Source organism: Taudactylus pleione, unplaced genomic scaffold (genome assembly GCF_031769625.1).
Source record: "Taudactylus pleione unplaced genomic scaffold, aTauple2 ptg000441l, whole genome shotgun sequence".
Taxonomy (NCBI): Eukaryota; Metazoa; Chordata; class Amphibia; order Anura; family Myobatrachidae; genus Taudactylus; species Taudactylus pleione.
The window spans coordinates 1,081,158-1,095,298 of record NW_028284843.1 but is presented as its reverse complement, the minus strand read 5'-3'; the positions used below and the strand labels follow the sequence as shown (position 1 = coordinate 1,095,298).

The following is a 14,141-nucleotide window of genomic DNA, read 5'->3' as shown; positions in this document are numbered from 1 at the left end:
GTTGCTTGTGTTCTGTCTATTGCTGAGCACTGGAGGACGCAGAGCTGCTGCTGATAATGTAGCTTGTGTTCTTCTGTCTCTTGCTGAGCACTGGGGGATGCAGAGCTGCTGCTGATAATGTTGCTTGTGTTCTTCTGTCTCTTGCTGAGCACTGGAGGACGCAGAGCTGCTGCTGATGTAGCTTGTGTTCTTCTGTCTATTGCTGAGCACTGGAGGACGCAGAGCTGCTGCTGATGTAGCTTGGTTGCTTGTGTTCTTCTGTCTATTGCTGAGCACTGGAGGACGCAGAGCTGCTGCTGATAATGTAGCTTGTGTTCTTCTGCCTATTGCTGAGCACTGGAGGACGCAGAGCTGCTGCTGATAATGTAGCTTGGTTGCTTGTGTTCTGTCTATTGCTGAGCACTGGAGGACGCAGAGCTGCTGCTGATAATGTAGCTTGTGTTCTTCTGTCTCTTGCTGAGCACTGGGGGACGCAGAGCTGCTGCTGATAATGTAGCTTGTGTTCTTCTGTCTATTGCTGAGCACTGGAGGACGCAGAGCTGCTGCTGATGTAGCTTGGTTGCTTGTGTTCTTCTGTCTATTGCTGAGCACTGGAGGACGCAGAGCTGCTGCTGATAATGTAGCTTGTGTTCTTCTGTCTCTTGCTGAGCACTGGAGGACGCAGAGCTGCTGCTGATAATGTAGCTTGGTTGCTTGTGTTCTTCTGTCTATTGCTGAGCACTGGAGGACGCAGAGCTGCTGCTGATAATGTAGCTTGGTTGCTTGTGTTCTGTCTATTGCTGAGCACTGGAGGACGCAGAGCTGCTGCTGATAATGTAGCTTGTGTTCTTCTGTCTCTTGCTGAGCACTGGGGGACGCAGAGCTGCTGCTGATAATGTTGCTTGTGTTCTTCTGTCTCTTGCTGAGCACTGGAGGACGCAGAGCTGCTGCTGATAATGTAGCTTGTGTTCTTCTGTCTCTTGCTGAGCACTGGGGGACGCAGAGCTGCTGCTGATAATGTTGCTTGTGTTCTTCTGTCTCTTGCTGAGCACTGGAGGACGCAGAGCTGCTGCTGATAATGTAGCTTGGTTGCTTGTGTTCTTCTGTCTATTGCTGAGCACCGGAGGACGCAGAGCTGCTGCTGATGTAGCTTGGTTGCTTGTGTTCTTCTGTCTCTTGCTGAGCACTGGAGGACGCAGAGCTGCTGCTGATAATGTTGCTTGTGTTCTTCTGTCTCTTGCTGAGCACTGGAGGACGCAGAGCTGCTGCTGATAATGTAGCTTGGTTGCTTGTGTTCTTCTGTCTCTTGCTGAGCACTGGAGGACGCAGAGCTACTGCTGATAATGCAGCTTGGTTGTTTGTGTTCTTCTATCTATTGCTGAGCACTGCATTCTTCTCTCCTCTTAGCTGGGATTCTCAGCTGATAGAACGTTGGGTCTGCCAGAATTTATGATGGCCTCTTGGCTGAACCACAAGGTTTAGCTATACCAACCAAAAATAAGGCTTCCTCATGCAGTCTTAGTGGACACCATGACGGCTCCTTGGTGGTACCAGCTGGAATATCTTTTTCTGTCTATTCTAATAATTTGAAAGAAAATACACTGTTTGGAGCCCGCACAGGAAAAAGTCAGATAGCAATAATAATAATGACAATAAATTCCTGTGTAAAACAGGGCAGTAAGTTTTTATTAGAAACCAACTAACAGCTTAATATTGCACAAATTGTGGCAAAAGGGATAATCACGAGTTGGTGGTGCTCCCCTGAGTCAGAAAGTACAAATGAGATAAGTGGAGAAAAGAAGACTCTTTGTTGGGGGCACTCAAATAGTAAATCAAAATGATTTATGAAAAAATTAAAACTTAACTTTTACTCTTATGTATAAAAAAAGGGGGAATAATATACACTACATCATAATAACTAACAAAACATATATATTCTTACTGACAATAAATAGTCAAGTCAAACGTCCAAAAGAGTGGGAGATTGATGTACACAATGCACCTGGTCACATAAGGGTGCGGACTGCACCCAATCAATTCTATAGAGGAAACTCTGTTGTTTCTCCTACGGCGAGTTATGTAAGGTATGCACTGGCTCTATTATCACGCTACCAAAATATCGTAGGAGATTTCAAACATAGTAAATAGCGTTGTCCCCAAAATCTGCTTATAGGCTGTAAAAAGACGTATCCAAAATCAAATTACAAAGGATATAGAATATAGGTTGGTATACTAAACAGTAATACCCCAAACTTCCAGGATATATAATTGTACGAAGCTGACTATATATTAGTGGGTTCCAGCCGACGATTGCTAGCATAAATTGTATGTACATATATTGAGATAAATACGTGAACAATAGGTCCAGATCTGCTGAGACTTGAAATATAACACAGTTCTAGGTTTGAATAGAATTTCAAGAGTTGCGAAATGATAATATCCAATACCCTAGGGCCATTGGAGTGTATCGGATAAGTTTGGATATTCCGATTGTTTAGGGCAAAAGGATACTGACATTGAACCTGAGACGCTGCACATCTCTGTAAAAAAATGAATATATAATACAGTGTCACCTAAAGAAGAAAAACCCCAGTTAGTCATAAATCATGAATCCAGGGAACCCTCAATGAAAGATTCATTCAATATCTTAATACAATATTTTGCATATATAGATGCAATGTTGACGAAGGAGACAGAAATAATTTTCAAGGGCCCAGATATCGTCTCCCCTGTTTCTGCTGTCGCTGCCTCTTGTCTGAAACAGAGGACACAGGATGAAAGAACAGGGTAGGTGACTGGTTGGAAGAAAGGTGAAGAGCACTTCTGCTGTCGGTGCGCTCAAACCACGTCTATCCTGGTGTCAGGGACATTGCAGTCTAGGTGTGGTAGGTACACCGATGAGAGAGTGCAGAAAAATTGCCTTCATAAGGATATTGTCAAGAGAAAGCATTAATACATCCTATTAGAAATAATGTGAATAGCAGATCAAAACCAAAATCAGAAATAGCAAAAGAATATGGATGCACTGTAGATAAATGTAAGAGTTACACAATCTTGCAATTCCAATGGTTGAATGAAAGTAAAAACCGTCCTATATAGCCGTTTAGCTGACACAATAAAAGAGTTTTATATAGAATTAAACAGAACCTCTATGGTAGCAGAAAGTAGTGATACACAGTGAATAGGCTAATTGAAAAGCCATATCCTAGCAGCTGTGCAATAATAAAATAGCTGTTTTTACAAAAACCATCAAAATACCGAGTATACTGTGTAACAGTTAGCTGGACTTAATCACATATTAGTATATCCCAATTATGTTGATGTTTTCAAACAAGGCAGAGAGTCGTCACCCATGCCTGTGTGGTAGGCTATAGTAAGCCGATCCCAGAAGTTATGCAGAAAGGAGACAAAGTTTAAATAGGGTATTTACTGTGAGCCAGTAGCTGCGTGCTGACTAGGAAAATCTCTCCGGTTGTCAGCAGGTTGGTGCCCCGACGCTAGTGTCACGTGATGCCGGATACTATGTATGTGCGCGGCTTGGACTCTCCGGAGCGTCTCTCCACAAGTCAGCGGGATGGTGCCCGGCCGGCCGGTCAGGTCACGTGACTTAGGAGTGATGACGTACGTTTCGCCCAAGGCAGGGCTTGTTCACATCAGACACCTACCCTGTTCTCTCATCTTGTGTCCTCTGTTTCAGACAAGAGGCAGCGACAGCAGAAACAGGGGAGACAATATCTGGGCCCTTGAAAATTATTTCTGTCTCCTTCGTCAACATTGCATCTATATATGCAAAATATTGTATTAAGATATTGAATGAATCTTTCATTGAGGGTTCCCTGGATTCATGATTTATGACTAACTGGGGTTTTTCTTCTTTAGGTGACACTGTATTATATATTCATTTTTTTACAGAGATGTGCAGCGTCTCAGGTTCAATGTCAGTATCCTTTTGCCCTAAACAATCGGAATATCCAAACTTATCCGATACACTCCAATGGCCCTAGGGTATTGGATATTATCATTTCGCAACTCTTGAAATTCTATTCAAACCTAGAACTGTGTTATATTTCAAGTCTCAGCAGATCTGGACCTATTGTTCACGTATTTATCTCAATATATGTACATACAATTTATGCTAGCAATCGTCGGCTGGAACCCACTAATATATAGTCAGCTTCGTACAATTATATATCCTGGAAGTTTGGGGTATTACTGTTTAGTATACCAACCTATATTCTATATCCTTTGTAATTTGATTTTGGATACGTCTTTTTACAGCCTATAAGCAGATTTTGGGGACAACGCTATTTACTATGTTTGAAATCTCCTACGATATTTTGGTAGCGTGATAATAGAGCCAGTGCATACCTTACATAACTCGCCGTAGGAGAAACAACAGAGTTTCCTCTATAGAATTGATTGGGTGCAGTCCGCACCCTTATGTGACCAGGTGCATTGTGTACATCAATCTCCCACTCTTTTTTGGACGTTTGACTTGACTATTTATTGTCAGTAAGAATATATATGTTTTGTTAGTCATTATGATGTAGTGTATATTATTCCCCCTTTTTTTATACATAAGAGTAAAAGTTAAGTTTTAATTTTTTCAGAAATCATTTTGATTTACTATTTGAGTGCCCCCAACAAAGAGTCTTCTTTTCTCCACTTATCTCATTTCTAATAATTTCACATGTCTTCAAGAAGGCCAAGACTGAGATGGTACCAATCATTCTGGTGGAACCAAACTGGCCACTATGGTCTTGGTACAAAGATATTCTTGTAGAGGCAGAGTCTCTGTGGGGATTCCCAACCGGGTACATCTGATAAGTCAAGATCCCTTCTTTCATCAAGACTTGGTTGGCTTTAACAACTTCGCTTGTTTTTCTCACCTAGTCATCCAAACATTGCTCAGTGCTAGAAAACCAATATACGAGGGGTGTGCAATAAGTTTCCGGATGTGCAGTGGGGTAGAGGTAAAGTAGACACAATCTGACTGTCTGGTTGTACACTGTATTCTCTGACTAAAGTTCTTGTGAAATTTCTGGGCACCGAACTGTATATAACAAGCAGCACTGCACACCCAAGATGTCAGCTTGTTCACCTCCTTCACAAACTTGTTATGGATCTCAACAGAGGCCTCTGGAGAGCAATGATCTTCTATGACTACAAGAGTGGTCTGCATCAGCAGGAGAGTTTTGACCGATTGTGAGCTGCTTTTGGGGAGGAAGTAGCGTCCCTAACCACCGTGTTTGAGAGGTATGCAGAATTTCAGCACAGGAGACGGTCCCTGGAAGACTAAGAGTTTTGGAGCCGACCTGTGTGCTCCATTACTGAGGATAACTTTGCTACTGTGTAGGGTGACTGTGGCCCAGTTAGAGAAGGAAATAGGCATCTCATCAGGATCCATCCACTCGATGCTACATGAAAATCTTGCTCTGAGCAAGGTTTCTGCAAACTTGGTGACCCATCAGCTGATTCGCATCAGAAGGATGCCCAGTTGACTGGCCAGGATGGATGGCAATTGCTGAAACTCTGCCTGAGAGATCATCAGTGACAATGAATCTTGGAACCACAGTTTCGATCCCGAGACCAAACAACAGTCGGCCCAGTAGACCCCAGTTGAAGATGCTCCACCACGGAATTTCGGAGGTGAGCGCAGCGTGGCCAAGCAGATGGTGGCTGTTTTTGTGCAAAGGCTGGTCATGTAGCTATCGTACCACTCATGCGGCAGCGCACCATCACTGGGGACTGGCACGCTAACCAATGCCTGCCACAAGTGTTGGAAGCCATTTCCAGGTGCCGCCCAAGGACTCGCGATAGTGGTACCCTTCACCATCACAACAATGCACTTGCCCTTAAGTCCAGTATAGTGGTGGATTTTCTGGCCTTTCAACGCATTGAGGAGCTTAGTCAACCTCCGTACAGTGTGGACCTAGCCCCAATCGACTTTTTTGAGTTCCTGCAAATCAAGAGCAAGATGGATGGACTTAGTTTTGAGTCACCGGAAAGCGGCAGTGGAGACCTTCATCTAGCATGTAGAAGACGTACCTGCTTCAGACTGGTCCAGCTGCTTCACCAAGTGGTTTGAGCACATGCAGCTTTGCATAGACTTGTCTGGCGAATACTATGGAAAAATGTAATGTTCACTTTTTTGTAAATATAATACTTGTGCATCTGGAAACTAATCGCACACCCCTCGTGCCACAGCTCGGTGCTAGCAGAGAAAGGGACACTGTGACGTTTAAGTTGGCTCTTCTGTTAACATTCTTGCAAGATGGCTTGGAATGGTATATTGAAGCTCGCCTTATTGTGAATTGAGAAAAGCAGGCTACAACTAAATGCAAAGTTCTCAGATTAGCTGGAATTTATATGAGCAAGAGGACTTTTGAAAGTGTATACGAATACTTGATTACACCCTGCCTAAACTATAAAGAAGCACTTCACTATTATGCTATTAAATCTCAAAGGAGATATTAAAATCAAACTTTTTAGACCAACTTTAACCAACTTTATGGCTCTTAACAGTTTATGAATCTGGTTTCCATAAGCTTTATCTATTTTTTGTACATTGTTTTATGAAGTTTATTGTTTTATATTTTCTAGTTTTACTGTGTATATGTACTAACATTATCTGGTTTTATTGTCCATATACTTGTGCTGATAGTGCTGTTTGTGGGGACATAGTGCTGTGCAGTGCTGATGGTGCTGTTTGTGGGGACGTAGTGCTGATAGTGCTGTTTGTGGGCTGGTAGTGCTGATGGTGCTGTTTGGGGACATAGTGCTGATAGTGCTGTTTGTGGGGAGATAGTGCTGTGTAGTGCTGATAGCGCTGTTTGTGGGGAGATAGTGCTGATAGTGCTGTGTAGTGCTGATAGTGCTGTTTGTGGGGAGATAGTGCTGATAGTGTTGTTTGTGGGGACGTAGTGCTGATAGTGCTGTTTAGTGCTGATAGTGCTGTTTGTGGGGAGATAGTGCTGTGTAGTGCTGATAGTGCTGTTTGTGGGGAGATAGTGCTGATCGTGCTGTGCAGTGCTGATAGTGTTGTTTGTGGGGACGTAGTGCTGTTTAGTGCTGTTTGTGGGGAGATAGTGCTGTGTAGTGCTGATAGTGCTGTTTGTGGGGACATAGTGCTGTTTGTGGGGACATAGTGCTGTGTAGTGCTGATAGTGCTGTTTGTGGGGTGATAGTGCTGTGTAGTGCTGATAGTGCTGTTTGTGGGGTGATAGTGCTGTGTAGTGCTGATAGTGCTGTTTGTGGGGAGATAGTGCTGATCGTGCTGTGCAGTGCTGATAGTGTTGTTTGTGGGGACGTAGTGCTGATAGTGCTGTTTAGTGCTGATAGTGCTGTTTGTGGGGAGATAGTGCTGTGTAGTGCTGATAGTGCTGTTTGTGGGGACATAGTGCTGTTTGTGGGGAGATAGTGCTGTGTAGTGCTGATAGTGCTGTTTGTGGGGTGATAGTGCTGTTTGTGGGGAGATAGTGCTGATAGTGCTGTGTAGTGCTGATAGTGCTGTTTGTGGGGTGATAGTGCTGTGTAGTGCTGATAGTGCTGTTTGTGAGGAGATAGTGCTGATAGTGCTGCTGGGTAATATCTGTGACTTTATTCCTCTTCCAGAACAGTGGGACAGTATGGAGGAGTACACGTGCTTGATCCCAAGAGATACCCATGACGGAGCATTTTATAGAGCTGTGCTGGCTCTCCACCAGGACCTCTTTTCCCTCGCCCAGCAGGTAGGAGCTCTGTAGTACCATACCAACCCTCCAATGCTGACCAACAGTTTGATGAAATGATAAAGCTCTGTGACCCCTTCTTTGTGTCTTAGTGTATTGATAAAGCCAGGGACATGCTGGATGCTGAGCTGACTGCAATGGCTGGGGAAAGCTACAGCCGGGCCTATGGGGTAAGTATGCCGGTTCTGCATTAATGCGTTATGATATCCCTTGGACCTGCACACAGTAAAGGCAGAGATTTTGTAGATTCAACCAGTAATCATGAGCCTATTAACTCACTAAGAGCCAGTGACATCACTTTGACATGAGAATGCAGCCTATTAACTCACTAGGAGCCAGTGACATCACTGTGACATGAGAATGCAGCCTATTAACTCACTAGGAGCCAGTGACATCACTGTGACATGAGAATGCAGCCCTATCAACACACTAGGAGCCAGTGACAACACTGAGACATGAGAATGCAGCCCTATCAACTCACTAGGAGCCAGTGACATCACTGAGACATGAGAATGCAGCCTATTAACCCACTAGGAGCCAGTGACAACACTGAGACATGAGAATGCAGCCTATTAACTCACTAGGAGCCAGCGACATCACTGAGACATGAGAATGCAGCCTATTAACTCACTAGGAGCCAGCGACATAACTGAGCCATGAGAATGCAGCCCTATCAACTCACTAGGAGCCAGTGAAACATGAGAATGCAGCCTATTAACTCACTAGGAGCCAGTGACATCACTGAGACATGAGAATGCAGCTTATCAACTCACTAGGAGCCAGTGACATCACTGAGACATGAGAATGCAGCTTATCAACTCACTAGGAGCCAGTGACATCACTGAGACATGAGAATGCAGCTGATCAACTCACTAGGAGCCAGTGACATCACTGAGACATGAGAATGCAGTCCTATCAACTCACTAGGAGCCAGTGACATCACTGAGACATGAGAATGCAGCCCTATCAACTCACTAGGAGCCAGTGGCATCACTGAGACATGAGAATGCAGCCCTATCAACTCACTAGGAGCCAGTGACATCACTGAGACATGAGAATGCAGTCTAGTAACTCACTAGGAGCCAGTGACAACACTGAGACATGAGAATGCAGCCTATATACTCACTAGGAGCCAGCGACATCACTGAGACATGAGAATGCAGCCTATTAACTCACTAGGAGCCAGCGACATCACTGAGACATGAGAATGCAGCCCTATCAACTCACTAGGAGCCAGTGAAACATGAGAATGCAGCCTATTAACTCACTAGGAGCCAGTGACATCACTGAGACATGAGAATGCAGCTTATCAACTCACTAGGAGCCAGTGACATCACTGAGACATGAGAATGCAGCTTATCAACTCACTAGGAGCCAGTGACATCACTGAGACATGAGAATGCAGCTGATCAACTCACTAGGAGCCAGTGACATCACTGAGACATGAGAATGCAGCCCTATCATCTCACTAGGAGCCAGTGGCATCACTGAGACATGAGAATGCAGCTTATCAACTCACTAGGAGCCAGTGACATCACTGTGACATGAGATTGTAGCCTATCAACTCACTAGGAGCCAGTGACATCACTGAGACATGAGAATGCAGCTTATCAACTCACTAGGAGTCAGTGACATCACTGAGACATGAGAATGCAGCCCTATCAACTCACTAGGAGCCAGTGACATCACTGAGACATGAGAATGCAGCCCTATCAACTCACTAGGAGCCAGTGACATCACTGAGACATGAGAATGCAGCCTATTAACTCACTAGGAGCCAGTGACATCACTGAGACATGAGAATGCAGCTTATCAACTCACTAGGAGCCAGTGACATCACTGAGACATGAGAATGCTGTCCTATCAACTCACTAGGAGCCAGTGACATCACTGAGACATTAGAATGCAGCCCTATCAACTCACTAGGAGCCAGTGACATCACTGAGACATGAGAATGCAGCCTATCAACTCACTAGGAGCCAGTGACATCACTGAGACATGAGAATGCAGTCTATTAACTCACTAGGAGTCAGTGACATCACTGAGACATGAGAATGCAGCCCTATCAACTCACTAGGAGCCAGTGACATCACTGAGACATGAGAATGCAGCCCTATCAACTCACTAGGAGCCAGTGACATCACTGAGACATTAGAATGCAGCCCTATCAACTCACTAGGAGCCAGTGACATCACTGAGAAAAGAGAATGTAACCTTTTCAGATATCCTGGCCCCTCGCCTTGTGGAGGTGTTTAATGAGTGTTTGGGTGAAGAATGACTTCCCCCTTCCATGAGGTTGTCTGCACTTATATTGCTTTCCAAGGGTAAGGATCCCCTGTGTGTTGAGAATTGGCGCCCCATAGCTCTTCTCAACGCAGATAGGAAGATTTTGGCAAAAATAATTTTTAACAGGCTGACTGAATTTACAGAATGGCTGCTTTCAGCCTCTCAGCATTGTACGGTGAAAGGCCGTAGTACCTTTAGTGCTGTCCTTGGTGTCCGGGAGGTCATTGAGCGGTGCCGTGCTGAGAGGTGGGGAAAGTATATACTAGCATTGGATCAGTCCAAGGCTTTTGACAGAGTCAATCACGAATACCTATGGAGGGTACTGGAATGGTATGGATTTCCTGTGAGAGTGGTGAATTGGCTAAAAACAATATACAGAAAGGCCGAAAGCTTCCCACTTGTGAATGGTTGGGTAGGTGCTACTTTCGGTGTGGGTTCTGGGGTTCGTCAGGGGTGTCCCTTGAGCCCTCTTCTGTATGTATTTGCTATCGACCCCTTCATAAGGAGGTTCGAGTATGATGCAGTGGGAGGGGTGCAGCTGGGTCCTGGGCCTGCACTGAGAGTTGTAGCCTACGCAGATGATGTCACGGTGTTCCTGTCTGAAGAGGCAGAGGCACGGCGGATGGAAGAACTCATCAGGATGTATTCTGAAGCATCGTGCTCCAGGATAAACCAGGAGAAGTGTGAAGCTTTTTGGATGGGGGAGGAAGGGACAGAATTTGACCTTCCGGACAGCCTCCCTCGGGCCAGTTCACAGATAAAAAGTTTAGGAATTTATTTCAATCATGGTGATTATGGCACCCTAAATTGGGAGAAAAAGCTGGAAATTGCATCCCGGAAGGTATCTGTTTGGAGAAGATGGAAGTCTTCCTATAGGGAAAGGGTTGACTTATGCAAAACCTACCTGATTCCAGTGTTTTTGTATGTCAGTTATGTTTGTTTTTTGCCTCAATCTATGTGGTCCAAGATTAATTCATTGTTTTTCCTGATGTTTTGGGGAAATGGGATGAATATTATCAAAAGAGGTATCACCTACAAATTGAGGGAAGAGGATGGCCAGAGTATGGTCAACCCTGTAGTGTTTTTTGTAACAACTTTTTGTAAACTAAACATAGCGAGTCTGTTTTTAGAGACTCCCCCTCAATGGGTAGAAGGTTTCGGGGAATGGGTGTTTCCCTTCCTCAAAGAGTGGATGGAGGGAGGTCGAATTAAGACATTCCGAGTTAGGCAAGGCTACCTCCCGATCTACGTGATCCTGTGCCTGAAAGTGATGAGACGGTGGGGCTTGGAGGTCAGTGATGTAAGAGGCTTAGCCATGAGAGAGATGGGGTTAAGAATTCTGCGGACTTCTATGTCCCGCTGGCCCTAAAGGATTGCCCAGGTGAGATGAGTTCGGAGGGATTGGCTCTGATTAATTCTCGGAGGATTCCTCTGAAATTTAGGGACATCGCCTGGCTCTCCTTCCATGGAAGGCTCTATGTTCGAGGTAACCTTAAAGTAAGGAGTGCCGATGATCGTGGTTGTTTACGTGAGGAGTGTCTAGGGGAGGAGGAGATGATGGACCACTTCTTCTGTAAGTGTCCCTATAACATAGAGGTTTATAAAGGAGTTTCAAGGCGCTTACGAATTCCTTGCCTTTCGAGACTGAGTTACCCTGAATGGGCTTATGGAGCATTCAAGGGGTATGGTAAATTTGATTTGGGCACTATTTTTTTAGTTAGCCTAGTAGTACGGTATTACACATGGAACGCACGGTGTCAATTGGGCATTAGGGGTAAAGTCCTTCCCTGGACATCGGTTGTTGGGTAAATCTTGCATGAGGTGAAGCGGATGATGGACATGGATAAAGGAAGGATGGACGCTGTCAGTTGGTCACGGTTGTGGCGTCATCTGAGGCCCCCTTGAATGGGTAGCGAAAGTTCGGTCCTGAGTCCTTTGTAACTGATTTCTGTCGTTTTCTGTCTTTTACTTTGTATTGACTAAATTATAGAGGAATGCTTTACATACATCTGGATGATTGACCTTACCTTTTTGTTACTTGGGTTGGTGATGGTGGAGAGAGTTGGTGGTGGGGGGAAGGTGGGATGGTTAGGGGTGTGAAGCTGGGGGTGGTGAGGTTAAGGGTAAGGGTTATAGGTTATGATGTATTGGGATGTGTTGTTGATCTGATGAAGCAACATATTGTATTATATGTAAATACTGTAAAATGTGTTTTATGTATAATTATTTGGTTGCAAAATTTGTGTAATAAACACAGACATCACTGTGACATGAGATTGAGGCCTATCAACTCACTAGGAGCCAGTGACATCACTGAGACATGAGAATGCAGCCTATTAACTCACTAGGAGCCAGTGATATCACTGAGACATGAGATTGTAGCCTATCAACTCACTAGGAGCCAGTGACATCACTGCGACATGAGAATGCAGCCTATTAACTCACTAGGAGCCAGTGACATCACTGTGACATGAGATTGTAGCCTATCAACTCACTAGGAGCCAGTGACATCACTGAGACATGAGATTGTAGCCTATCAACTCACTAGGAGCCAGTGACATCACTGAGACATGAGAATTTAGCCTATTAACACACTAGGAGCCAGTGACCTCACTGAGACATGAGAATGCAGCCTATTAACTCACTAGGAGCCAGTGACATCACTGGGACATTGGGACATGAGAATGTAGCCTTTTAACTCACTAGGAGCCAGTGACATCACTGTGACATGAGATTGTAGCCTATCAACTCACTAGGAGCCAGTGACATCACTGAGACATGAGAATGCAGCCTATTAACTCACTAGGAGCCAGTGACATCACTGAGACATGAGAATGCAGCCTATTAACTCACTAGGAGCCAGTGACATCACTGAGACATGAGATTGTAGCCTAGTAACTCACTAGGAGCCAGTGACATCACTGAGACATGAGATTGTAGCCTAGTAACTCACTAGGAGCCAGTGACATCACTGAGACATGAGATTGTAGCCTAGTAACTCACTAGGAGCCCGTGACATCACTGAGACATGAGAATGTAGCCTTTTAACTCACTAGGAGCCAGTGACATCACTGAGACATGAGATTGTAGCCTAGTAACTCACTAGGAGCCAGTGACATCACTGTGACATGAGATTGTAGCCTAGTAACTCACTAGGAGCCAGTGACATCACTGTGACATGAGATTGTAGCCTTTTAACTCACTAGGATCCAGTGACATCACTGAGACATGAGATTGTAGCCTAGTAACTCACTAGGAGCCAGTGACATCACTGTGACATGAGATTGTAGCCTAGTAACTCACTAGGAGCCAGTGACATCACTGTGACATGAGATTGTAGCCTATCAACTCACTAGGAGCAAGTGACGTCACTGTGACGTGAGATTGTAGCCCTATCAACTCACTAGGAGCCAGTGACATCACTGAGACATGAGATTGTAGCCTAGTAACTCACTAGGAGCCAGTGACATCACTGTGACATGAGATTGTAGCCTTGTAACTCACTAGGAGCCAGTAACATCACTGTGACATGAGATTGTAGCCTTGTAACTCACTAGGAGCCAGTAACATCACTGTGACATGAGATTGTAGCCTATCAACTCACTAGAAGTTCCCAGTCTCAGTTTTGTGCTTTGTATAAGGAGAATTATTCTTAGATGCTGAGTGATGTCCTGTATTCCCTGCAGGCCATGGTTACCTGTCAGATGCTGTCTGAGCTGGAGGAAGTAATTCAATATAAACTGGTACCTGAGCGGCGGGAGATTATTCGCCAGACCTGGTGGGACAGGCTACAGGTGGGTAATGGCAGGGTTTGAGCTGGTAAATGGTTCATGAGTGCAGAATAGAAAGGCGAAAACTTGCCCCAGGAAATGCAGTCACGTTTTTGGAGGCTGAAGAGACACATTTTTTGTGCTTTATGATGAAGGTGCAGGGTGTGAAAGGAACAGGGAAAGAGACTTCTATTAATACCACTGTGTACGCCTCTCCCGCTCTGGAGAACATTCTTGGGACATATTTCAAGATCCCATTTGCATTTCTCATGTACCCTGTAGTGTCTGGACAGTATTTATTAGGTGTTGTGTAGGTGGGGGGAGCAGGTATTTCTCACCTTCTACAGCCAGATAGTCTTAGAATAGGCACAGACTG

The 14,141-nt window shown here is 44.8% G+C and overlaps 1 protein-coding gene across 3 annotated transcripts in view; it reads left to right on the top strand.

Moving 5' to 3' along the window:
• Nucleotides 1–14,141, top strand: part of MTOR (mechanistic target of rapamycin kinase) — a 393,475-nt gene that overhangs the window by 259,233 nt on the left and 120,101 nt on the right. For all 3 annotated transcript variants that reach the window (XM_088447807.1, XM_088447808.1, XM_088447806.1), the window contains exons 30-32: nt 7,594–7,709; nt 7,802–7,879; nt 13,682–13,789. In XM_088447807.1, coding sequence (XP_088303933.1) covers nt 7,594–7,709; nt 7,802–7,879; nt 13,682–13,789 — 302 coding nt within the window. The remainder of the gene's footprint in view (nt 1–7,593; nt 7,710–7,801; nt 7,880–13,681; nt 13,790–14,141) is intronic.